Consider the following 26,408-nt stretch of genomic DNA (forward strand, 5'->3'; position numbering starts at 1 on the left):
TGCATCCGGTGAAATATCCGTCGCGTTGTTCTAGCTGTGATAGTACTTCCCGAGCGAAGTGACACAACAATTGCAACTTTGATAGTTTTGCGTTGAGTGTTACAGTAACTCATTTGAGAATTTTGACTAAGGTTCCAACGTTTGAATATCAGCAAGGCTACTTTGTTGAACCATTATATGAAATGGGACGAAAGGTTATATTAGCTACGTGCTCCTTGAATCAATGGGCACTAGATTTTGACGGAAACTTAGAGAGAATACTGAGAAGTAAGTCCGAATAAAATATTCAGTATCACACTCTGCAAGCTTCTCCGAAGTAAAAATCGTCGAATTGAAGATGCATTGTCCATTTAATTTAAACTAGTGGGTTCATATACAGCGCTGTTTTAAAGGTAATATGATGTTGTAATGATTTATAGACATTCCACTTATAAGCCTGGAGTATACTATACTAGGCAACTTGCTCTGCGGGAATAGCATGCAAGTCTTGCAATCAGGTCTCTGGACATGTCATTCATTTTAATAATGATATCTTTCTCATGACTAGGTATCGAGATAGCCAAGTCTCAGGGGGCTAAATACAGACTGGGACCAGAACTGGAAATCTGGTATTTATTATCTACATCTCCTTCATCAAAGTTGTGATTGTTGAGTACATTACTGTATACAGTACGTAGCCTAGAGCAAACATTTAGCTTATTAGACAAATGTATGTCTTTGTTTGTGGTCTTTTTATTTGACTCCTATAAAGCGCTGTGCATTTGCATATAATAAGCATCCTACATGGCCATGCCTGCTCTGAATTTCCATGAACTTTCTCCCTCAACCTCCTCTCTTTCTGTCCCTGGTCATCAGTGGGTATGGCTGTGCAGACCACTTCTACGAGTCAGACACCCTGCTGCACTGCTTCCAGGTACTCAGGAAGCTGCTGGAGTCACCTGTCACCCAGGACATCATCTGCGATGTTGGCATGTCAGTCACACTTCTCACAAGCACTTCAGCTCGGTTGTCCCTCTCTTTGCCTCCTGGACTATCACACCCAACTAAACAGTGTATGTTGTAGTAAGATTTCCGTAACCTGTGGCTAATGTTCTCTATGTCCCTCTCAGGCCCATCATGCATCATAATGTTCGGTATAACTGCAGAGTAATTTTCCTCAACAGGTAAGTCTCGGAAATAAGCGATTCTGAATTGATGTAGGTTATGTGCATCGTCAATAGCAAGTAGGTGTAATTGTTCACAATTCTTACCCTCTTTTTAAAGGAAAATCTTGTTGATCCGACCCAAGATGCTGCTGGCAAACTATGGGAACAACCGGGAGTTCCGCTGGTTTTCACCATGGAATAAACTCAGGTTAGTGATCAACATTGAATCTGCACAAGAAAGCCTCCCTTCTGAACATAATGATAATACTTTGATAAACAGTGAAATTAGAAAGATTCTCCGGTACTTTTGTATACTTTTTAGCCAGTAGTTTGGAAAGTAAGGCTTACGAGGCAAAAGTAGTCTCAGAAAATTGCATACTATGTCACATATGTTCAGATATGTGCACCATGTCATTGCTCTCTCTCTCGCTCTGCTGTGTGGGCATCTTGGTAGCTGACACTCAAATGGCGAGGGGCTGAAGGGGAAAATGGAGCAGCACAGCTTCCAGAAAACAGTTGCTTTCAAACTAGGGATTTCGTGGCAAATTGAAGTAAGACAGTAATTCTGCTCATAGATTATGCATATATGAACTACACATGGACACATCCAGCCCAAAGCGGGAGGTTTAAAAAATACTTAGCAGTCGCAGAAGTTCCGGAACGTCTTTAAATGTTCAGGTCAAAGCAGATTTGGTACGTGGAAAAGGACACTAATCCATATTTTTCACATCACACAAAATAACATATATGCATTTTGCTGCACCTGTCAAAACACCTGCAAATCTCTGTACGTGACCATTAAACTTTGATTTGAACATGGCATTATTGTGTTTGTCTGCCACAGACATGTGGAGGAGTACTTCCTGCCCAGGATGATCCAGGACATGACAGGACAGGTAGGATCCATCTCTCTCTAATGGCGGGGTGTTGGTATGCACTAACAAGGATCAGTGATAAGAGGATTATTTGCACGTTTCTTCATTTAAAGGGAATCTGCACCATTAATATACAGTACCAGTCAAAAGTTGGACACACCTACTCATTCAAGGGTTTTCTTAATTTTTACTATTTTCTACATTGTAGAATAATAGTGAAGACATCAAAACTATGAAACAACACATGGAATCATGTAGTAACCAAAAAAGTGTTAAACAAATCAAAATATATTTCATATTTTTGATTCTTCAAAGTAGGCATCTTTTGCCTTGATGACAACTTTGCCCACTCTTGGCATTCTCTCAACCAGCTTCACCTGGAATGCTTTTACAACAGTCTTGAAGGAGTTCCCACATATGCTTGGCATTTGTTGGCTGCTATTCCTTCACTCTGAGGTCCAACTCATCCCAAACCATCTCAATTAGGTTGATATCAGGTGATTGTGGAAGCCAGGTCATCTGATGCAGCACTCCATCACTCTCCTTCTTGGTTAAATAGCCCTTACAGCCTGGAGGTGTGTTGGGTCATTGTCCTGTTGAAAAACAAATGATAGGCCTACTAAGCGCAAACCAGATGGGATGGCGTATCGCTGCAGAATGCTGTTGTAGCCATGCTGGTTAAGTGTGCCTTGAATTCAAAATAAATCACTGACAGTGTCACCAGCAAAGCACCATCACACCTCCTCCTCCTCCATGCTTCACGGTGGGAACCACACATGTGGGGATCATCCGTTCACCTACTCTGCTTCTCACAAAGACACGGCAGTTGGAACTAAAAATCTCACATCCATTGGTCTGTCCATTGTCCATATTTCTTGGCCCAAGAAAGTCTCTTCTTCTTATTGGTGTCCTTTTAGTAGGGGTTTCTTTGCAGCAATTCGACCATGAAGGCCTGATTCACGCAGTCTCCTCTGGACAGTTGATGTTGAGATGTGTAAGTTACTTGAACTCTGTGAAGCATTTATTTGGGCTGCAATTTCTGAAGTGCAGTTAATTCTAAGTGAATGTATCCTCTGCAGCAGAGGTAACTCTGGGTCTTCCTTTCCTGTGGTGGTGCTCATGAGAGCCAGGTTCATCATAGCGTTTGATGTTTTCTGCGACTGCACATGGAAACTTTCAAAATTCATAAAAATGTCTGCATTGACTGACCTTCATGTCTTAAAGTAATGATGGACTGTCGTTTCTCTTTGCTTATTTGAGCTGTTCTTGCCATAATATAGACTTGGTATACTACCCCTACCTTGTCACAACACAACTGATTGGCTCAAACGCATTATGACGGAAAGAAATTCCACAAATTAACTTAACAAGGCACACGGTTAATTGGAATGCATTCCAGGTGACTACCTCATGAAGCTGGTTATGAGAATGCCAAGAGTTTGCAAAGCTGTCATCAAGGCAAAGGGTGGCTATTTTGAAGAATCTCAAATATAAAATATATTTTTCATTTTTTTACATTTTTGTCATTTAGCAGACGCTCTTATGCAGAGCGACTTACAGGAGTGAATGCATACATTTCATTAAAAAAATTTCCCCGTACTGGTCCCCCGTGGGAATCGAACCCACAACCCTGGCGTTGCAAACACCATGCTCTACCAACTGTTTAACACTTTTAGTTACTACATGATTCCATATGTGTTATTTCATAGTTTTGAAGTCTTCACTATTATCCTACAATGTAGAAAATAGTAAAAATAAAAACCCTGGAATGAGTAGGTGCGTTCAAACTTTTGAATGGTAGTGTATATGTGCAGCCATCAATCGTATCATCCATTTAATGTGATCGTTAATTAATTTCCTTTCCATTGTTCTGTCTCCTGAAGGACACTGTCCCCTTTGGTGACTGCGTCCTCTCAACCAAAGACACCTGCATTGGGAGTGAGATCTGTGCAGAGCTGTGGAACCCTAGGAGGTACATTCAATGAAGAGTCTCAAATGAAGGCCTTTTCTTTTCAAACCTTTACTCAATTTCTGTAATGAGTTGTGTAGTACTGTGTGTCCTTAGTTATTTGTGTAATGGATCGAAGGAGTGCTCAAATGTTTTTGAGAGATTAAGTGAGATTAAATATATACTGTGTGTGTGTGTGTTTTTCTAGTAAGCTACGGTATGTAATGATGTATGTGGGAATGTCATGTGCTTGGCAGCCCCCATGTGGACATGGGTCTTGACGGTGTGGAGATCTTCACCAACTCCTCAGCCAGCTACCACGAGCTACGCAAGGCAGACCACAGAGTCAACCTGGTTAAATCAGCCACCACAAAGGTGATCATACACACACGAACGGACGGACGGACACATGCATGAACACACACATGTTATACAGCCTATCAAACTCAACTCTGGACCTGGAAGCCAGTTCCACTGCATGTTTTCATTGTTCCCCTCTAATCAGGGACTGATTTAGACCTGGAACAGCAGGCGTGTACAATTAATTATAAGATAGAACAGAAAACCAGCAGCCTCCGGACTACGTAGGGTAAGAGTTGAGTACCTCTGTTATGCAGTATGTTTAGTGAGAATAGAGGTACTGCATGTTGCCTGCCCAGTAACCACTTGGAGGCACTGTTTTGTCATTATAATACTGCTCCATTTCATACAGTGTTTTGCCTACATGTATACAGTCGTGGCCAAAAGTTTTGAGAATGACACAAATATTAATTTCCACAAAGTCTGCTGCTTCAGTGTCTTTAGATATTTTTGTCAGATGTTACTATGGAATACTGAAGTATAATTACAAGCATTTCATAAGTGTCAAAGGCTTTTATTGACAATTACATGAAGTTGATGCAAAGAGTCAATATTTGCAGTGTTGATCCTTCTTTTTCAAGACCTCTGCAATCTACCCTGGCATGCTGTCAATTAACTTCTGGGCCACATCCTGACCGATGTCAGCCCATTCTTGCATAATCAATGCTTGGAGTTTGTCAGAATTTGTGAGTTTTTGTTTGTCCACCCGCCTCCTGAGGATTGACCACATGTTCTCAATGGGATTAAGGTCTGGGAAGTTTCCTGGCCATGGGACCAAAATATCGATGTGTTGTTCCCCGAGACACTTAGTTATCACTTTTGCCTTATGGCAAGGTGCTCCATCATGCTGGAAAAGGCATTGTCAGTCACCAAACTGTTCCTGGATGGTTGGGAGAAGGATCTCTCGGAGGATGTGTTGTACCATTCTTTATTCATGGCTGTGTTCTTAGGCAAAATTGTGAGTGAGCCCACTCCCTTGGCTGAGAAGCAACCCAACATGAATGGTCTCAGGATGCATTACTGTTGGCGTGACACAGGACTGATGGTAGCGCTCACCTTGTCTTCTCCGGACAAGCTTTTTTCCGGATGTCCCAAACAATCGGAAAGGGGATTCATCAGAGAAAATGACTTTACCCCAGTCCTCAGCAGTCCAATCCCTGTACCTTTTGCAGAATATCAGTCTATCCCTGATGTTTTTCCTGGAGAGAAGTGGCTTCTTTGCTTCCCTTCTTGACACCAGGCCATCCTCCAAAAGTCTCCACCTCACTGTGTGTGTAGATGCACTCACACCTGAAGGCTGCCATTCCTGAGCAAGCTCTGTACTGGTGGTGCCCCGATCCCGCAGCTGAATCAACTTTAGGAGACGGTCCTGGCGCTTGCTGGACTTTCTTGGGCGCCCTGAAGCCTTCACAACAATTGAACTGCTCTCCTTGAAGTTCTTGATGATCTGATAAATGGTTGATTTAGGTGCAATCTTACTGGCAGCAATATCCTTGCCTGTGAAGCCCTTTTTGTGCAAAGCAATGATGACGGCACATGTTTCCTTGCAGGTAACCGTGGCTGACAGAGGAAGAACAATGATTCCAAGCACCACCCTCCTTTTGAAGCTTTCAGTCTGTTATTCGAACTCAATTAGCATGACAGAGTGATCTCCAGCCTTGTCCTCGTCAACACTCACACCTGTGTTAATGAGAGAATCACTGACATGTCAGCTGGTCCTTTTGTGGCAGGGCTGAAATGCAGTGGAAATGTTTTTTGGAGATTCAGTTCATTTGCATGGCAAAGAGGGACTTTGCAATTAATTGCAATTCATCTGATCACTCTTCATAACATTCTGGAGTATATGCAAATTGCCATCATACAAACTGAGGCAGCAGACTTTGTGAAAATTAATATTTGTTTCATTCTCAACTTTTGGCCACGACTGTATTTTGATTAGTATGAGATTGGTTAATACTTATTATCACATTGATCCTAGACATGTGTAATAACACTGTAATTACTACATAACAATATTGTTGTTACATGTTATTGCATAGTAATGAAGTTGAGCGGTTTCTGATATTACAAGTGGACTAAGGACAATTGTGTTGTTTTGCACAGAGTGGGGGGATCTACATGCTTGCCAATCAGAAGGGTTGTGATGGAGACAGACTCTACTATGATGGTTGTGCCACGGTGGCCATCAACGGGGACATAGTGGCCCAGGGAAGACAGTTCTCCCTGGATGACGTGGTAAGGACAGGTTAAACATAACAGAATGTAAATGTGAGAAGAATATCTTACAGCCTATTATTTCACCCTCACTTCACACACCAGGGTGAGCTGTGTTTGATTATATGGGTTGGCCAAGTCAGCATGTTGTATAATGTTATCGTTAATTCTAGCCATTCCCAAAGTGAACTCGTGTGTGTGTGTGTGTGTGTGTGTGTGTTGCAGGAGGTTGTGACTGCCACTCTGGATTTGGAGGATGTCCGCAGCTACAGAGGAGAGCATTGCCACCCACACGTGGTGAGCTGACATCTCTCTTCAAAACAGGGCACTTTTTACTTCTCAGAAATGGTAGGTGTGATTCAGAAACACATTACTCCCCTAGTGAAACTAGCCACAAAAGGGGAACCAGAGGTGATCCTGTTTAACATTCAACTCCCCAACCCAAGGCTCTGTCCGGTGTCGTCTTTCCTCCCTATACTGGGTACACAGAGAGTCCCTTTCAGTTATTGACTCAGACTCAAAATAGCATGCCGGTTACATTTGAAATGTCACATGGTTTGCTGATATATCCTCTGCTCCACTGTGTCCAGGAGTATGAGCACAAACCATGCCATCGAGTCAAAGTGGACTTCTCCCTGTCTGATTGTGACGATGTCTACCTCCCCACTCACCAGCCCATTGAGTGGCAGTTCCACACCCCTGAGGAGGAGATTAGGTATGGTACCCCCTGACAAAGACTGTGATCACAAGAGTGTTGTGTGCTAAAATGCTTCCCATAATAAATAGTAGCTATTTCTGACTGTGTCTCCCTGTATTTCGTTTTTTCACCATGGAATCATTGGAAACAGACAGCGATAGCAGCCTACTATATCACCACACAGTTGATTCAGGAGCTTGGCGTGTGACATTATTTTACCCTGACTGCTCCCTTTGTGTCTGAAACTGAGCTGCCTGTCTTTGGTGGAGCCAATCCCTGTCTGAGAGAAGTTAAAACTAGAGAAACCCGTTTTTTTAAAGCTACTTTCCAGATCATGTGACTGCCCACTTCATTACAGTTTACACATATATACCTTTACATTCATGTGACAAACAGCACAGGGCCTTCATTTTAACCTGCAATTTCACCCATGTCAAATACATGTACATGCGTGTCTCTGTGTTCTTGTCTTTGGTGTCTTCAGCCTGGGTCCAGCATGTTGGCTTTGGGACTACCTGAGGAGAAGTGGTCAGGTGAGTAGAGCTATATTTGGTTTAAATGATGTGTGAATGTGCTTATGCTTACCTGCTTATTACTGAATATTTGCACTAAATATACAAAGAATATACAAATTGCACTGAATATTTCTATTGTCTGTCTATCTCTATCCATAAACACTCCTGTTATTCCCTCCTCCAGGCTGGTTTCCTCCTGCCCCTCAGTGGTGGTGTGGACAGTTCCTCTACAGCCTGCATTGTCTACTCCATGTGTGTGCTGGTCTGCCAGGCAGTCAGAGATGGCAGTGAGTACTGGACTGGATACTGTACAGGCCCATAGTGTTTTGTTGTGTCCCACAAGTGAAACAAAAGCACATGGCTCTCCATTCTAAAGTTTGACACTACAGCTTCTGACAGCTACAGCTTCAGGTTCTTCCCTCCCTCTCCCCGTATCAGACTCCCAGGTGCTGGAGGATGTTCAACGGGTAGTGAATGATGTGTCCTACACCCCCCGGGACCCACGGGAGCTGTGCGGACGCATCTTTACCACCTGCTACATGGCCAGTGAGAACTCCTCAGAAGGAACCCGTAACAGGGCCAAAGAGCTGGCGTCTCAGGTTGGCAGGTGAGCGTCACTGACCCCATCATAGTTGGGCAGGTTACAGAATAACAAATTAGAACACAATGAGACTCGCATCTGTTATAAATCTCACCTTATGCTTTTCTTCAAAATATATTTTTCTTCTTTGTATTTATCTTGTTTATTCAGCTCACACATGAACCTCAACATCGACATGGCAGTGAAAGGCATGCTGGGAATCTTCTCCATGGTTACGGGAAAGTGTCCCCAGTTCCGTGCTAACGGTGGAAGCACAAGAGAAAACCTTGCCCTACAGAATGTGCAGGTGGGTTAAATGTCAAGGAGTACTCCAGTACATTGTTCAGGTGTTACTTGAAACACTTCAACAAAGCAGAAACGCGTTATTGCAAAATTAACCCCAAAAATGGTTTCTGAGATGAGCAGAGCTTTTCCCCCCGCTTGCATTTCTCTTTAATCGCGCCATTTACTTGCATTTTCACACATGCTCACCACAATCCTCACACTATCATTCTCCAGTTAAACGGTCTGACCTGAGTAAGCAATTGTGTGGTGTGTGAATTGTATGAAACCCTTATCCACTATCCTGTCCCTTCTAGGCCCGAATCAGGATGATTCTGGCCTATCTCTTTGCTCAGCTCAGTCAGTGGGCTGAGGGGAAACCTGGTGGCCTCCTAGTCCTTGGCTCAGCCAATGTGGATGAGAGGTTAGTGAGTACTAGAGAATGTCAATGTTTTTTTTTAACTATGTGCTGTGTGCATCAGTCCAACAGGAAAGTACAAAAAGTGTATGATCCCTCTCTGTATTTCACCTTCACCTCAATACCCCTCTATTCTGCAGCCTCACTGGTTACTTCACTAAGTATGACTGCTCCAGTGCTGACATCAATCCCATTGGGGGCATCAGTAAGACAGACCTAAGAAGCTTCCTGCAGTACTGTGTCGAACAGTTCCAGCTCACCGCCCTCAAAAGGTGAAGCACGCTGCTCTGCAATCCCGTCTTCTTCACTGGGACAATACAAAACAGTCAGTATAATGTCAGGAGACTCACCATGTTGCCAACTGTCTTCATGTCCTCTGTAGTATCATGGCTGCACCTCCCACTGCAGAGCTGGAGCCCCTGACGGACGGCCAGGTGTCGCAGACTGATGAGGTAACGAGTCAGCATGTCACCTCAAGTGGAGCCAGATGTGGCCTTGGGCCCTCTGATTATGTTGATCGTTGTGGGTGTGGGCCAACCACATATGAAGTGACAACTTATTTTTCTTTCTATTTATTTATTTTCCCTCACATACTGTTCACACACTGCTATGATTGACCGTTCTTTATACGTATTAAGAAAAGTTGACATTTCAGACTTCCAGGTGAAAGTCATACCATAAACCCTCAGCTCTATTCAGCTTGACTACTGTTGTTATTGTCCCGCCATGTTTTTCTTCTGTGACTGTGTGACTCAACTTCCCCTGTCTATATATACCACCTCACAAGCTTGGAAAATTAATGTCTCTTCAGGGATGTCATCTGCGCACATGGTTTGTTCAGTTATGGTGTAATCTGACCTCTTCCTTATCCCTTGCTGTCGTCCTCTCTCTTGCTCTCTCTGTGTCCCCCTCTCATTAGTCTGATATGGGGATGACATACTCGGAGCTGTCTGTGATTGGCCGGCTCAGGAAGATCTCCAAGTGCGGCCCGTACAGCATGTTCTGCAAACTCATCCACACGTGGAGGGAGGCCCTCTCCCCTCTACAGGTCACTCTACACCCCTGTATCGCACACCATTTACTATTTTCATATAGTGGCATATGTGGCAGATGTCTGCCATGTAAAATGAGGAAAAATCTTAATGATCGTGTTCTGTTTCACACACAGTCATGTTTACACTGAGTGGACAAAACATTAAGAACACCTTCCTAATATTGAGTGCCGAAAGCGTTCCACGGGGATGTTGGCCCATGTTGACTCCAATTCTGGTGGACAATGGTGGACAATTCTTGATACACATGGGAAACTGTTGAGTGTGAAACACCCAGCAGTGTTACAGTTCTTGACACAAACCGGTGCACCTGGCACCTACTACCATACCCCGTTCAAAGGCACTGAAATATTTTGTTTTGCCCATTCACCCTCTGAATGGCACACACACGATCCATGTCTCTCAATTGTTTTAAGGATTAAAGGTCCTTCTTTAATCTGTGTCTTACCCTTCATCTACACGGATTGAAGTGGATTTAACAAGCGACATCAATAAGGGATCATAGCTTTCACTTGGATTCCCTTGGTTAGTCGGTCATGGAAAGAGGTGTTCATAATGTTTTGTACACTCAGTGTATGCTATGTATTTGTATGATTTGAGAATAACACTTCTTCTGACCATTTGACATTTCAGGTGGCTGCCAAAGTGAAACACTTTTTCCAGATGTATTCTGTGAACAGACACAAAATGACAACTGTGACACCATCCTACCACGCTGAGAGCTATGGCCCCGATGACAACCGCTTTGACCTCAGGCCATTCCTCTACAACACTCGCTGGTCCTGGCAGTTCAGAGCCATTGATAATCAGGTGGGGATCTGACAGTCAACATGACATTTTTTTATTTTACCTTTATTTAACTGGGCAAGTCAGTTAAGAACAAATTCTTATTTACAATGATGGCCTACCCCCGGCCAAACCCTCCCCTAACCCGGACGACACTGGGCCAATTGTGCGCAACCCTATGGGACTCCCGGTCACGGCCGGTTGTGATACTGCCCGGGATAGAACCTAGGTCTGTAGTGACGCCTCTAGCACTGCGATGCGGTGCCTTAGACCGCTGTGCCACTCAGGATATTTATTTTTTTACTGTGGATCTCTCACATTTGGTTGTTCCGTCCTCAATGGCTTTATCGGATTTTATTAATCTCACAAGAATTGTGAATGTCCACTGAACATGGTAAGTTACACTGCCAGTCACCAAGGGAGTACCCCAAGGCTCGATCCTAGGCCCCACGATCTTCTTAATTTACATCAACAACATAGCTCAGGCAGTAGGAAGCTCTATCATCCATTTTATATGCAGATGATAGTCTTATACTCAGCTGGCCCCTTCCTGGATTTTGTGTTAAATGCTCTACAACAAAGCTTTCTTAGTGTCCAACAAGCTTTCTCTACCCTTAACCCTGTTCTGAACACCTCCAAAACAAAGGTCATGTGGTTTGGTAAGAAGAATGCCCCTCCTCCCACAGGTGTTATTACTACCTCTGATGGTTTAGAGCTTGAGGTAGTCACCTCATACAAGTACTTGGGAGTATGGCTAGATGGTACACTGTCCTTCTCTCAGCACATATCAAAGCTGCAGGCTAAAGTTAAATCTTGACTTGGTTTCCTCTATCGTAATCGCTCCTCTTTCACCCCAGCTGCCAAACTAACCCTGATTCAGATGACCATCCTACCCATGCTAGATTACGGAGACATAATTTATAGATCGGCAGGTAAGGGGGCTCTCGAGTGTCTAGGTGTTCTTTACCATTCGGCCATCAGATTTTCCACCAATGCTCCTTGTAGGACACATCACTGCACTCTATACTCCTCTGTGAACTGGTCATCTCTGTATACCCGTTGCAAGACCCACTGGTTGATGCTTATTTATAAAACCGTCTTAGGCCTCACTCCCCCCTATCAGTGATATCTACTGCAGCCCTCATCCTCCACATACAACACCTGTTCTGCCAGTCACATTCTGTTAAAGGTCCCAAAAGCACACACATCCCTGAATCGCTCCTCTTTTCAGTTCACTGCAGCTAGTGACTGGAACGAGCTCCAACAAACACTAAAATTTGACAGTTTTATCTCAATCTCTTCATTCAAAGACTCAATCATGGACACTCTTACTGACAGTTGTGGCTGCTTTGCAAGATGTATTGTTGTCTCTACCTTCTTGCCCATTGTGCTGTTGTCTGTGCCCAATAATGTTTGTACCATGTTTTGTGTTGCTACCATGTTGTGTTGCAACCATGCTGTGTTGTCATGTTGTGTTGCAACCATGCTGTGTTGTCATGTGTTGCTGCCTTGCTATGTTGTTGTCTTAGGTCTCTCTTTATGTAGTGTTGTCTTGCTGTGATGTGTGTTTTGTCCTATATTTATATACAGGGGCAAGAAAAAGTATGTGAACCCTTTGGAATTACCTGTTTTTCTGCAAAAAGTGTTCGTCACATGTGATCTGATCTTCATCTAAGTCACAACAATAGACAAACATAGTGTGCTTAAACTAATAACACACAAATTATTGTGTTTTTCTTGTCTATATTCAATACATAATTGAAACATTCACAGTTTAAGTTGGGAAAAGTATGTGAACCCCTAGGCTAATGACTTCTCCAAAAGCTAATTGGAGTCAGGAGTCAGCTAACCTGGAGTCCATTCAATGAGATAAGATTGGAGATGTTGGTTAAAGTCCCTTGCCCTCTAAACAACACTCACAACATTTGAGTTTGCTATTCACAAGAAGCATTGCTTCTTTTTTTCTTTCATTGGTTTCAGAGCTGGTCATGGGTGCACCTCAGCCACGCTCAAGGTCCTAAACGATATCTTAACCGCCATCGATAAGAAACAGTACTGTGCAGCCGTATTCATTGACCTGGCCAAGGCTTTCGACTCTGTCAATCACCACATCCTCATCGGCAGACTCAATAGCCTTGGTTTCTCAAATGATTGCTTCGCCTGGTTCACCAACTACTTCTCAGACAGAGTTCAGTGTCTCAAATCGGAGGGCCTGTTGTCCGGGCCTCTGACAGTCTCTATGGGGGTGTCACAGGGTTCAATTCTAGGGCCGACTCTTTTCTCTGTATATATCAATGATGTCGCTCTTGCTGCTGGTGAGTCTCTAATCCACCTCTACGCAGACGACACCATTCTGTATACTTCTGGCCCTTCTTTGGACACTGTGTTAACAACCCTCCAGACGAGCTTCAATGCCATACAACTCTCCTTCCGTGGCCTCCAACTGCTCTTAAATACAAGTAAAACTAAATGCATGCTCTCTTCAACCGATCGCTGCCTGCACCTGCTCGCCCGTCCAGCATCACTACTCTGGATGGTTCTGACTTACATTTACATTTACATTTAAGTCATTTAGCAGACGCTCTTATCCAGAGCGACTTACAAATTGGTGCATTCACCTATAATATCCAGTAGAACAAACACTTTACAATAGTGCATCTAAATCCTTTAAAGGGGGGGGGGGGTTAGAAGGATTACTTTATCCTATCCCAGGTATTCCTTAAAGAGGTGGGGTTTCAGGTGTCTCCGGAAGGTGGTGATTGACTCCGCTGTCCTGGCATCGTGAGGGAGATTGTTCCACCATTGGGGTGCCAGAGCGGCGAACAGTTTTGACTGGGCTGAGCGGGAACTGTGCTTCCTCAGAGGTAGGGAGGCGAGCAGGCCAGAGGTGGATGAACGCAGTGCCCTTGTTTGGGTGTAGGGCCTGATCAGAGCCTGAAGGTACGGAGGTGCCGTTCCCCTCACAGCTCCGTAGGCAAGCACCATGGTCTTGTAGCGGATGCGAGCTTCAACTGGAAGCCAGTGGAGAGAGCGGAGGAGCGGGGTGACGTGAGAGAACTTGGGAAGGTTGAACACCAGACGGGCTGCGGCGTTCTGGATGAGTTGTAGGGGTTTGATGGCACAGGCAGGGAGCCCAGCCAACAGCGAGTTGCAGTAATCCAGACGGGAGATGACAAGTGCCTGGATTAGGACCTGCGCCGCTTCCTGTGTGAGGCAGGGTCGTACTCTGCGAATGTTGTAGAGCATGAACCTACAGGATCGGGTCACCGCCTTGATGTTAGTGGAGAACGACAGGGTGTTGTCCAGGATCACGCCAAGGTTCTTAGCACTCTGGGAGGAGGACACAAGGGAGTTGTCAACCGTGATGGCGAGATCATGGAACGGGAACTTAGAATATGTGGGCAACTACAAATACCTAGGTGTCTGGTTAGACTGTAAACTCTCCTTCCAGACTCACATAAAACATCTCCAATCCAAAGTTAAATCTAGAATTGGCTTCCTATTTCGCAACAAAGCATCCTTCACTCATGCTGCCAAACATACCCTCGTAAAACTGACCATCTTACCAATCCTCGACTTTGGCAATGTCATTTACAAAATAACCTCCAACACCCTACTCAATAAATTGGATGCAGTCTATCACGGTGCCATCCGTTTTGTCACCAAAGCCCCATATACTACCCACCACTGCGACCTATACGCTCTCGTTGGCTGGCCCTCGCTTCATACTCGTCGCCAAACCCACTGGCTCCAGGTCATCTATAAGACCCTGCTAGGTAAAGTCCCCCCTTATCTCAGCTCGCTGGTCACCATAGCTGCACCCACCCGTAGCACACGTTCCAGCAGGTATATCTCACTTGTCATCCCCAAAGCCAATTCCTCCTTTGGCCGCCTCTCCTTCCAGTTCTCTGTTGCCAATGACTGGAACGAACTACAAAAATCTCTGAAACTGGAAACACTTATCTCCCTCACTAGCTTTAAGCACCAATTGTCAGAGCAGCTCACAGGTCACTGCACCTGTACATAGCCCATCCTATAAATAGTCCAAACAACTATCTCTTCCCCTACTGTATTTATTTATTTATTTTGCTCCTTTGCACCCCAGTATTTCTACTTTGCACACTCATCTACTGTCAAATCTACCATTCCAGTGTTTTAATTGCTATATTGTATTTACTTCGCCACCATGGCCTATTTATTGCCTTTATCTCCCTTATCTCACCTCATTTGCTCGCATTGCATATAGACTTATTTTTTTACTGTATTATTGACTGTATGTTTGTTTTACTCCATGTGTAACTCTCTGTTGTTATATGTGTCGAACTGCTTTGCTTTATCTTGGCCAGGTCGCAGTTGTAAATGAGAACTTGTTTTCAACTTGCCTACCTGGTTAAATAAAGGTAAAATAAAAAAAATTGCCTGGTGTGAACCATGCCTCGAACAAAAGATATCTCAGAAGACCTAAGATTAAGAATTGTTGACTTGCATTAAGCTGGAAAGGGTTACAAAAGTATCTCTAAAAGCCTTGATGTTCATCAAATCAAATGTATTTATATAGCCCTTCGTATATCAGCTGAAATCTCAAAGTGCTGTACAGAAACCCAGCCTAAAACCCCAAACAGCAAGCAATGCATGTGAAAGAGGCACGGTGGCTAGGAAAAACTCCCTAGGAAAAACTCCCTAGAAAGGCCAAAAACCTAGGAAGAAACCTAGAGAGGAACCAGGCTATGAGGGGTGGCCAGTCCTCTTCTGGCTGTGCCGGGTGGATATTATAACAGAACATGGTCAAGATGTTAAAATGTTCATAAATGACCAGCATGGTCAAATAATAATAATCATTGTAGTTGTCGAGGGTGCAACAAGCACGTCCGGTGAACAGGTCAGGGTTCCGTAGCCGCAGGCAGAACAGTTGAAACTGGAGCAGCAGCATGGCCAGGTGGACTGGGGACAGCAAGGAGTCATCATGCCAGGTAGTCCCGAGGCATGGTCCTAGGGCTCAGGTCCTCCGAGAGAAAGAAAGAAAGAAAGAGAATTAGAGAGAGCATATTTAAATTCACACAGGACACCGGATAAGACAAGAGAATACTCCAGATGAAACAGACTGACCCTAGCCCCCCGGCACATAAACTACTGCAGCATAAATACTGGAGGCTGAGACAGGAGGGATCAGAAGACACTGTGGCCCCATCCGATGATACCCCCGGACAGGGCCAAACAGGCAGGATATAACCCCACCCACTTTGCCAAAGCACAGCCCCCACACCACTAGAGGGATGTCTACAACCACCAACTTACCGTCCGAAGACAAGGCCGAGTATAGCCCACAAAAATCTCCGCCATGGCACAACCCAAGGGGGGGGGGGGCGCCAACCCAGACAGGAAGACCACGTCAGTGACTCAACCCACTCAAGTGACGCACCCCTCCCATGGATGGCATGGAAGAACACCAGTAAGTCAGTGACTCAGCCCCTGTAATAGGGTTAGAGGCAGAGAATCCCAGTGGAAAGAGGGGAACCGGCAAGGCAGAGACAGCAAGGGCGGTTCGTTGCTCCAGCCTTTCCGTTCACCTTCACACTCCTGGGCCAGACTACACTTAATCATAGGACCTACTGAAGAGATAAGTCTTCAGTAAAGACTTAAAGGTTGAGACTGAGTCTGCGTCTCTCACATGGGTAGGCAGACCATTCCATAAAAATGGAGCTCTATAGGAGAAAGCCCTACCTCCAGCCGTTTGCTTAGAAATTCTAGGGACAATTAGGAGGCCTGCGTCTTGTGACCGTAGCGTACGTGTAGGTATGTACGGCAGGACCAAATCGGAAAGATAGGTAGGAGCAAGCCCATGTAATGCTTTGTAGGTTAGCAGTAAAACCTTGAAATCAAGGTTCCTGTTAAGCCCTTGCCTTAACAGGAAGCCAGTGTAGGGAGGCTAGCACTGGAGTAATATCAGTCCACGGTAAGACAAATTGTCCTTAAATGGAGAAAGTTCAGCACTGTTGCTACTCTCCCTAGGAGTGGCCGTCCTGCAAAGATGACTGCAAGGGCACAGCGCGGAATGCTCAATGAGGTTAAGAAGAATCCTAGTGTCAGCTGAAGACTTACAGAAATCTCTGGAACATGCTAACATCTCTGACGAGTCTACGATACATAAAACACTAAACAAGAATGATGTTCATGGGAGGACACCACGGAAGAAGCCACTGCTGTCCAAAAAAAAAACATTGCTGCATGTCTGAAGTTTGCAAAAGTGCACCTGGATGTTCCCCAGCGCTACTGGCAAAATATTATGTGGACAGATGAAACTACAGTTGAGTTGTTTGGAAGGAACACACAACACTATGTGTGGAGAAAAAAAAGGCACAGCACAGCACACCAACATCAACCTCATCCCAACTGTAAAGTATGGTGGAGGGAGCATCATGGTTTGGGGCTGCCTCAGGGCCTGGACAGCTTGCTATCATCTACGGAAAAATGAATTCCCAAGTTTATCAAGACATTTTTCAGGAGAATGTTAGGCTATTTGTCCGCCAATTGAACCTCAACAGAAGTCGGGTGATGCAACAGGACACAAAACACAGAAGTAAATCAACAGAATGGCTTCAACAGAAGAAAATACGCCTTCTGGAGTTCTGACCTCAACCCGATTTGAGATGCTGTGGCATGACCTCGAGAGCAGTTCACACCAGACATCCCAAGAATATTGCTGAACTGAAACAGTTTTGTAAAGAGGAATGGTCCAAAATTCCTCCTGACCGTTGTGCAGGTCTGATCCGCAACTTCAGAAAACGTTTGGTTGAGGTTATTGCTGCCAAAGGAGGGTCAACCAGTTATTAAATCCAAGGGTTCACATACTTTTTCTACCCTGCACTGTAAATATTTACATGGTGTGTTCAATGAAGGCATGAAAACGTATACTTGTTTGTGTGTTATTAGTTTAAGCTGTGTTTGTCTTGTTGTGACCTAGGTGAAGATCAGATCAAATTGTATGACTTATTTATGCAGAAATCCAGGTATTTCCAAAGGGTTCACATACTTTTTCTTGCCACTGTATATACACTACTGTTCAAAAGTTTGGGGTCACTTAGAAATGTCCTTGTTTGTGAAAGAAAAGCAAAAAAAAAAGTTGTCCGTTAAAATAACATCAAATTGATCAGAAATACAGTGTAGACATTGTTAATGTTGTAAATGACTATTGTAGCTGGAAACGGCAGATTTTTTATGGAATACCTACATAGGCGTACAGAGGCCCATTATCAGCAACCATCACTCCTGTGTTCCAATGGCACGCTGTATTAGCTAATCCAAGTTTAACATTTTAAAAGGCTAATTGATCATTAGAAAACCATTTTGCAATTATGTTAGCACAGCTGAAAACTGACGTTCTGATTAAAGAAGCAATACAACTGGCCTTTTTTAGACTAGTCGAGTATCTGGAGCATCAGCATTTGTGGGTTCGATTACAGGCTCAAAATGGCCAGAAACAAAGACCTTTCTTCTGAAACTCATCAGTCTATTCTTGTTCTGAGAAATGAAGGCTATTCCATGCGAGAAATTACCAAGAAACTGAAGATCTCGTACAACGCTGTGTACTACTCCCTTCACAGAACAGCGCAAACTGGCTCTAACCAGAATAGAAAGAGGAGTGGGAGGCGCCGGTGCACAACTGAGCAAGAGGACAAGTACATTAGTGTCTAGTTTGAGAAACAGACGCCTCACAAGTCCTCAACTGGCAGCTTCATTAAATAGTACCCGCAAAACACCAGTCTCAACAGTGAAGCGGCGGCTCCGGGATGCTGGCCTTCTAAGGCAGAGTTCTGTCCAGTGTCTGTTCTTTTGCCCATCTTAATCTTTTATTTGTATTGTCCAGTCTGATATATGGCTTTTTCTTTGCAACTCTGCCTAAAAGGCCAGCATCCCAGAGTCGCCTCTTCACTGTTGACGTTGAGACTGGTGTTTTGCGGGTACAGACTGTGGTTGCTGATAATGGGCCTCTGTACGCCTATGTAGATATTCCATAAAAAATCAGCCCTTTCCAGCTACAATAGTAATTTCCAACATTAACAATGTCTATACTGTATTTCTGATCAATTTTGTTATTTTAATGGACAAAAAATCAAGGACATTTCTAAGTGACCCCAAACTTTTGAATGGTAGAATGTATGTATGTATGTAATGTATGTAATGTATGTATGTATGTATGTATGTATGTATGTATGTATTTTTTTCATCCCCGCAGGAGGCCTTTTGGTAGGCCGCCATTGTAAATAAGAATTTGTTCTTAACTGACTTGCCTAGTTAAAGGTTCAATAAAATAAATAAATATTATTTCATACACAGGTGTCCAAGATGGAGGTTGGGAATGGCGACCACGACTAAGGCTCCTCCCAATGCCAGAGCAACATCCCAAAGAACTCATCTAAATTGTGACAATAAACACTATGGTGCAACTCCAAACAATCTTACTGTACACACAATGCCTTCTTACTGTACAGTATTCCAATTTCTGAAAATAGACCTAGGCTATTGATTAATATTGTAGACTCTAACAATGAAGGGTATTCAAAATGAGTCTTTCGTGTCAGTGGTTCAGCATGATGTGCATTATGTTGTCGTTCTACATGCTCTAGGCCAGCTTAAACTGGAGGTCAAAAGGAGTAACAATGTATTGTTAAAAATATTCACAACAGTCTATTCTCTTAGGTGCAAATACACTTGTTCATTGAAATAGTGATGTACAGCTTTACTATTAAACACGTTTTATCTTGTTTTGTACTGTTATCAATGATGTGTATAACATGAGTCTAAGCGGTAACATTTACAACCAAGGAAGTGGCAAACCGAAAACGAGTAAGTGTGAAACGTCTTCTACGCAACACTTTTATTGGCGCGTAGAAAGCTGCTGATTAACAAAAATGAAAGGAAACTACCACTAGACTACCATTGTTTTAAATTACGAGTTACTAGAGGCATTTTTTGGGGACAGGCTACTTTTGAGTTACGCGCGGTATAGCTCAGTGGCGCAGTGAGTCACCAGCTGGTGAAAAGTGATACTTGAGGACACAGGGAGGAGTAGGCTTGCTAGTTCGTTTCCTAAAAACAGATTTCCCGTAGAGTCTTTAAGTGGAGAAACTGTAAATATAAAACTATGGATTTAACGTTTTTGACAGCATAACATGTTTTCTGTCTCTGACAGTTTCAGTATAGTTCTCATTCTCTTTACTAAAACTGGCCATTTACACTTGGCGGAGGTTCAGTTTGTTTTACCTGAGTTACAGGCGCAGCATAACGTTTACAGTCGCTTAGTTAGGTCAAATTTACTAGATGGAATCGGAACCACTGCTGACTGGAAGCATTAACTACGGCTCCCACCCTGAAAACAATGATCACCTTGAAAAGGGATCCCCAAAGACGAGACGTCTGTCCTACTCGGTTGCTGCAGAGTATTGCTGTGTCGAAGGGGGTAAGCGTTTCAGTTGTTCACAATATCTGAAGCATAGCTTCATAACATGTTATAACACGGTCATAACCATTTCATGTCATAACTAACATAATCTGTCATAATATTTTCACAACGCTGTCATTACACATATTTAGACCTGTTGTGACATGTGACATATGATACGGTCCTCGCCGAAGTATACGATCAGGCCACTGATCACAGTCTCTTCTTGTCTGGACGGTGTTACACTGACATGAGATGGAATTAAAATGGTTGTATATACTACAGTCAACCAAATTGTCACCAAATGTAATTATTGACTGTAATGTGACTGTATCATGAGCGCATACCCCGTAGCACTTCCAGGATGCTCTGCATTTCCTTCTTTGCAGCACCTCTCATCTTGAACAAGGACAACAGTCTTGTAATGATCCAGCTTCTCCATGAAGGTGGACTGAAACCGGATGGTTGTAATCCTTCTGAATTCCTTCTCAATCTGTGAGAGAAAGAAACACAGAGATTTGTGACTGATGCTGTGATGGGTATCTCAGGTCAAGACAACAAAGAATAATGATTAATCATTACATTCATTATTGGCTATTGTCATTCAACTGTAATTTGACGCGAGTGGGCTGAAACAGGCCCGGACATTTGTCTTAGGTCAGGTCACTCACCGGAAGTTAGACTCCCAAGTTGTTTATGGCAGCCTCCCTCAAAGCCTTCACCTCCACAATGGATACAGATGCATGAGCTATCTACTTTCTCTGAAAAATATAAGTAAAGAACAGAAATCAGAGTAGATTATGCAACAATGGGGTAATACCGCTAAAGAAAGGCACACTAAAAGCTAAGGCTACATAACAATAGCTAACGAATTCACACATTGTCAAACACATTCAAATCTTATTTTCGCAATGTTTTCATAACATATAGCTAACGTTAGCTAGGTTGGCTATCAACTATTCATGTTGCTAGCTAACTACAGTACCAAGTTAGCTAGCTAGTGTTTGTTAATCACAACTACTAGGTAAATATCCACCCATGCATTGTAACGTTATAGGCAACAACAGTACTACAGCTATTATCCCGCAAGGTGAGGTGTTAAAAGGTATTGAAAACAGGGGTGTCAATCATTTTTACCCCTACCTTTTTGAGAAAAAAGGTATTACTTGTTAAACAAAATATTTTTCTGAGCCATTGTATTAGTATAAAATAAAATGATTTCCCCGTTTGTTAAGAATACAATGTAGCTCAGTATTTAAATTATTTATTTTATACAGTCATTTTTGCTCATTTTATCAAGGGTGTCAATAATTTCGGGCCCCACTGTATATACTGTGTATATATAAATATAATATTATATATATAATTTCATACTGTTTGGAGGCCTATCACGTACATCACCATATATCAGTCATAAGTAACAAATGCTGTCCTGCTCTTGAAATCATGCAAGTCATCAGCAACAGAGCATTGGGGTAGGCACATGTTTGATATCAATGCAATTGCCATGGTAATAAAATGGTCAATTTCAGGAAATGTTATAAAACATACTATTTACAAGTAGGCTATGCTTGAATGGAATGGTTTGTCTTGTGTGGTAGGGTTTTAACACTCTTATGTAGGTGTCATAACCAGCCATAAAACATTGTGATATATGTCACAACACACATAAATATGTGTTATAACAGTGTTATCACAGGTAATGACATGGTTATGACCGTGTTGTAAGGTGTTATGGCGCTATGCTACAAGTAAAGTGTTACCAATTGTTTTTAATATCTCAAAACTCTATTTGAGTGGTCCACAATGTGTTTATAAAAAATCTTTAAGATGCTTGGTGACAGTAGAAATCATTGACAGGAAGTTTTCTTTGGCAGCATATTGTGGACTTCTTTTGAGAAAAGTTGCCCTTGTCAGAGACAGCCATGATGAGTGATGACACATAATGTGGTTGTAGTCAGCAGTGGTAGTGTGGAGGGGAAACAAAGTCTAATATGAGTCATCCAGTCTGGGTTAATAACAATTGCTCTATGGGCAGGACATGTTCTTTCAAAATATGTGAAGAAAATAATAGTCACCTGAAAAGGGAAACACTATCAAACATGCATGTGACCATGCATTATGACTGGAAAATGTACCTTTAAAAGTTAGACCAGTGGAGTGACATTACAGAGGCAGTGGGATTCTGGGTTAACGGTTCAGCTGTATGTTGAGAATTTGAATGAAGCCTATCATTCTTGTCATACTAAATGGAGGGAAACAATAAACAGCCCAAATCCTATGAATTGCCCTGAAGCCAGGTTGAAATGCCAAGTTCCACATTGTGTTATATCCTGTTGAACAAGGATGGCCCTGCTCTAGATTACTCTGCCCTTTTCAAACGTCCCGTTTTACTGATGATGTGCAGCTCTACTTTACACCCCACACAAAGCTTTTGAAAGACAGTCATGTAATGAAATAGACTACATTGCCAAAAGTATGTGGACATCTGCTCGTCAAACATCTCATTCCAATATCATAGGCATTCATTTGGAGTTGGTCCCTCATTTGCTGCAATAACAGCCTCCACTCTTCTGGGAAGGCTTTCCACTAGATGTTGGAACATTGCTGCAGGGACTTGCTTCCATTCAGCTACTAGAGCATTAGTGAGGTTGGGCAAAGATTAGGCCTGTCTCAGAGTCAGCGTTCCAATTAATCCCAAAAGTGTTTCGATGGGGTTGAGGTCAGGGCTCTGTGCAGGCTAGTCAAGTTTTTCCACACTGATCTCGACAAACCATTTCTGTATGGACCTCGCCTTATCCACAGGGGCATTGTCATGCTGAAACAGGAAAGGGCCTTCCCCAAACTGTTGCCACAAAGTTGGAACCACAGAATCGTCTAGAATGTCATTGTATGCTATATCGTTAAGATTTCCCTTCACTGGAACTAAGGGGCCTAGCCTGAACCATGAAAAACAGCCCCAGACCATTATTCCTCTTCCACCAAACTTTACAGTTGGCACTATGCATTCGGGTAGGTAGCGTTCTCCTGGTATCCGCCCAACCCAGATTTACCCGTCGGACTGCCAGATGGTGAAGTGTGATTCATCACTCCAGAGAACACATTTCCACTGCTCCAGAGTCCAATGGCAGAAAGCTTTACACCACTCCAGCCAAAACTTGGCATTGTGCATGGTGAACTTAGGCTTGTGTGTGGCTGCTCAGCCATGGAAACCCATTTCATGAAGCTCCTGACAAACAGTTATTGTGCTGACGTTGCTTCCAGAGGCAGTTTAGAACTCGGTAGTGAGTGTTGCAACGGAGGAAAGACAATTTCTATGCGCTACGTGCTTCAGCACTTGCCAGTCGCATTCTGTGAGCTTGTGTGGCCTACTACTTCGCGGCTGAGCCGTTGATGCTCCTAGATCAGTGGTTTTTAACCTTGTTGGAGGTACTGACCCCCACCAGTTTCATATGTGCATTCACCGAACCCTTCTTAATTGGAAAAATGGCTCTCTTCACCTTGAATTCAGCGAGCGTTGTGTTCTTGTATTGTCCATCTCCATGCAGCTTAAGGAAGTGTTCTCTTAGTTTTGTTAGTTTTTTGCTCGACATAGTTAGTATGAAGGGATTAAAATATTAAGAAAGAAATCACACGACGTACCATCACGACAGTCACAATTCGACTACTGAGCGCGCCAAATTCCCTGCAGCACAGATAGGCCAAGCGATGTTGCGTGATCACCTGCAGCCAATGATGGCCAAGCGGGGCGTGTCATCACGAATCATATGAGTCGGGTGTGTGTCTTGACCTCCGCCGAACCCCTGAGACTGACTCACCGAACCCCTGGGGTTCGATCGAACCCAGGTTAAGAACCACTGTCCAAGATGTTTCCACTTCATAATAACGCTACGTATAGTTGACCGGGCAGCTCTAGCAGGGCAGAAATTTGACGAACAGACTTGTTGGAAAGGTGGCATCCTATGATGGTGCCACGTTGAAAGTCACTGAGCTCTTCAGTCGGGCCGTTCTACTACCAATGTTTGTCTATGGAGATTACATGGCGGTGTGCTCGATTTTATACACCCGTTGGGGTCTGGCTGAAATAGCCAAATTCACTCATTTGTAGGGGGACAAATGGGGACAGAGACAAATCCAGGAGATAATGTGGCTTCTTGGCACAGATCAGAATAGCTGTATGAATTTGATATATTGTTGTAGACCCAAACTGAAAATAATAACTGAATTGAAGTGACAGTCCAGTAAGTGAAAGAGAGTTCAGTTGACATTTAGATGTGTGATCAGGTCTGTGGAAAAATGCCTGGAATCAGTAGCTAATTTAATCTGACTTGGCGAGGGATGTTTGAAGCACACTATCCAGACTTGGTTATAATTCAATTGGAGTATTTGAAAGATTAAGATGAATTCAGACACGCTAGTGTTGAACTTTATTGCAAACACATGCATACAGGCCTATCGTAGGATTAGGATATGTTCCCCAGACTTTGACCTCTGTGGAACTGTTTTTGTTGTATAATCAGTGGCCACGGATAAAAGGTGAGCATGAGATGCAAGGTTTTTGTTGTGGTTTATTAATCTGCTTGAGAAAAGCTACAGATAGGTCGATAGGTTTGTTTTCAATGTTTTGTTTTCAATCAACGCAAAGTAGGACTTCATTTGCCTGAGAAAAACTACTGTTTTGCATCACTTGCTTAATCATTTCCCTCTCCTCTTACACAGGTGATGAGGATCTCTACCTCCAGCAAGCTGTTGTGTTTATTGAGGATGCCATCCAGGTGAAACATATATATCCTTTGTATGAACTGTCGCTGTAACTGATTGAAATATATTATTTGTATGACTTGTGTTGATTATGAACTGTCCCTAAACTGCTCTTTAAAACAATGAAATGTGTTTCTTGTTCTACAGTACCGATCCATCAATCATAGAGTGGATGCAAACTCATTACGCCTGTACAGGTGGTACTACTCCAGGTTATGGCAATGGTAAGCCGCTACTGTCGCGATGAGTCAAAGTATATTGTTCTGGATTGTTCTGCATGTTTCTATTCTTATATTTGTCCTATCTTCTAAAGTCAAATCATTATATCCTTTCTGCACTGCATCTCACTGCAATGTGCAGTATTCGGTATTGTCATCAGCATTGCTGACTTAACTCTGTCCTGTCTTAGCTTCCTCTGTGGTTAAGTGTAGTGAAAAGAGCACTTTATGACAGTGAAGCCAACCATCACCGTTCTCAGTTTGAAACCCTCTCACAGGTTTTGTGTCATTGTTAAATGACTGTCTGTGTTGCTCAGGGGGCTGGGCCTGACTATTGCGGTCGTCTTGATGCTGGCTTTCATCGAGAGGCCCTCGTCCTTCTCCTACACATCAGACCCTCGCTTCAGACCTCCCCCCTGGGAGCCCCCCTGTGGCCTGACAGAGGGCATAGAGATTGTATGCCTCATCATCTTTGCCATTGACCTCACCACCAAGGTAACCATCATGCCATGTTTCTGACAATGTCAACGGGGAAGAGAGTAGATGGGCAACAAGAAATCTCAAAGTACATGAACATCCATTTTGTGTCTTTATTTGCAATAAATATATATATGGCTCGAGCTTAATCTATTGTCCTTAGAGCTATTTGATTGGCTGGGACGAGTTCCGGAAATGCAAGTGGTTGATTGTCTACATCTTGGCCGTCTCAGCGTCTGTAATTGATTGGACGTTGACGTTGAGCATGTTTTGTGATCAGGTGAGATCATATTCAAAATATTGGTTTATACACCCTCTGTATCATGTCTCATGACAGTTGATAAAGACATGGTTTACAATACAAAGACTCAAATGGAACATTGCTCTTTCCCTTTGTTGTTCGATGGCAGAACCTACGAGTTAGGAGACTCATTCGGCCCTTCTTCCTCCTTCAAAACTCCTCCCTGATGAAGAAAACGTTAAAGTGCATCAAGAGGACTCTCCCAGAGATAGCCAGGTAATTGTATTACCCACCAACACTTTGTTCAATCTCATATCTTCACTTCACAGCTTTACAATGATCGTCAACCTCAAAGTACTCTCACTTCTGTTATCACATGCATAGTTCCCTAAAACTGCGT

General features: G+C 43.3%; 2 protein-coding genes and 1 long non-coding RNA gene across 4 annotated transcripts in view; 2 read left to right on the forward strand and 1 right to left on the reverse strand.

Moving 5' to 3' along the window:
* Positions 1-19,634, forward strand: LOC115202961 (glutamine-dependent NAD(+) synthetase). 2 transcript variants are annotated; one of them, XM_029767170.1, is made up of 21 exons: positions 1-267; positions 548-608; positions 856-972; positions 1,110-1,163; positions 1,264-1,353; positions 1,990-2,041; positions 3,904-3,992; positions 4,226-4,343; positions 6,432-6,563; positions 6,768-6,839; positions 7,133-7,257; positions 7,724-7,772; positions 7,939-8,041; positions 8,193-8,361; positions 8,506-8,641; positions 8,934-9,040; positions 9,175-9,306; positions 9,417-9,486; positions 9,954-10,082; positions 10,720-10,896; positions 19,207-19,634. In XM_029767170.1, the coding sequence occupies exons 1-21, from the start codon at positions 183-185 to the stop codon at positions 19,243-19,245; spliced, it is 2,106 nt and encodes a 701-aa protein (XP_029623030.1). In that variant the 5' UTR covers positions 1-182; the 3' UTR covers positions 19,246-19,634. The 2 variants fall into 2 exon arrangements, with proteins under 2 accessions (XP_029623030.1, XP_029623031.1); XM_029767171.1 differs by having other exon boundaries at positions 3-392.
* LOC115202963 (uncharacterized) lies at positions 15,838-20,968 on the reverse strand. The gene is made up of 3 exons (XR_003880095.1): positions 20,894-20,968; positions 20,659-20,804; positions 15,838-15,875 (listed from the first exon to the last, which is right to left on the reverse strand). It is a non-coding gene; the product is annotated as an uncharacterized LOC115202963 (long non-coding RNA).
* Positions 19,739-26,408, forward strand: part of LOC115202960 (two pore calcium channel protein 2) — a 14,139-nt gene continuing 7,469 nt past the window's right edge. The window contains exons 1-6 of the mRNA XM_029767169.1: positions 19,739-20,329; positions 25,031-25,086; positions 25,220-25,296; positions 25,608-25,785; positions 25,931-26,047; positions 26,178-26,284. Coding sequence (XP_029623029.1) covers positions 20,191-20,329; positions 25,031-25,086; positions 25,220-25,296; positions 25,608-25,785; positions 25,931-26,047; positions 26,178-26,284 — 674 coding nt within the window. The 5' untranslated portion in view covers positions 19,739-20,190. The remainder of the gene's footprint in view (positions 20,330-25,030; positions 25,087-25,219; positions 25,297-25,607; positions 25,786-25,930; positions 26,048-26,177; positions 26,285-26,408) is intronic.

Source organism: Salmo trutta, chromosome 12, assembly GCF_901001165.1.
Source record: "Salmo trutta chromosome 12, fSalTru1.1, whole genome shotgun sequence".
Taxonomy (NCBI): domain Eukaryota; kingdom Metazoa; phylum Chordata; class Actinopteri; order Salmoniformes; family Salmonidae; genus Salmo; species Salmo trutta.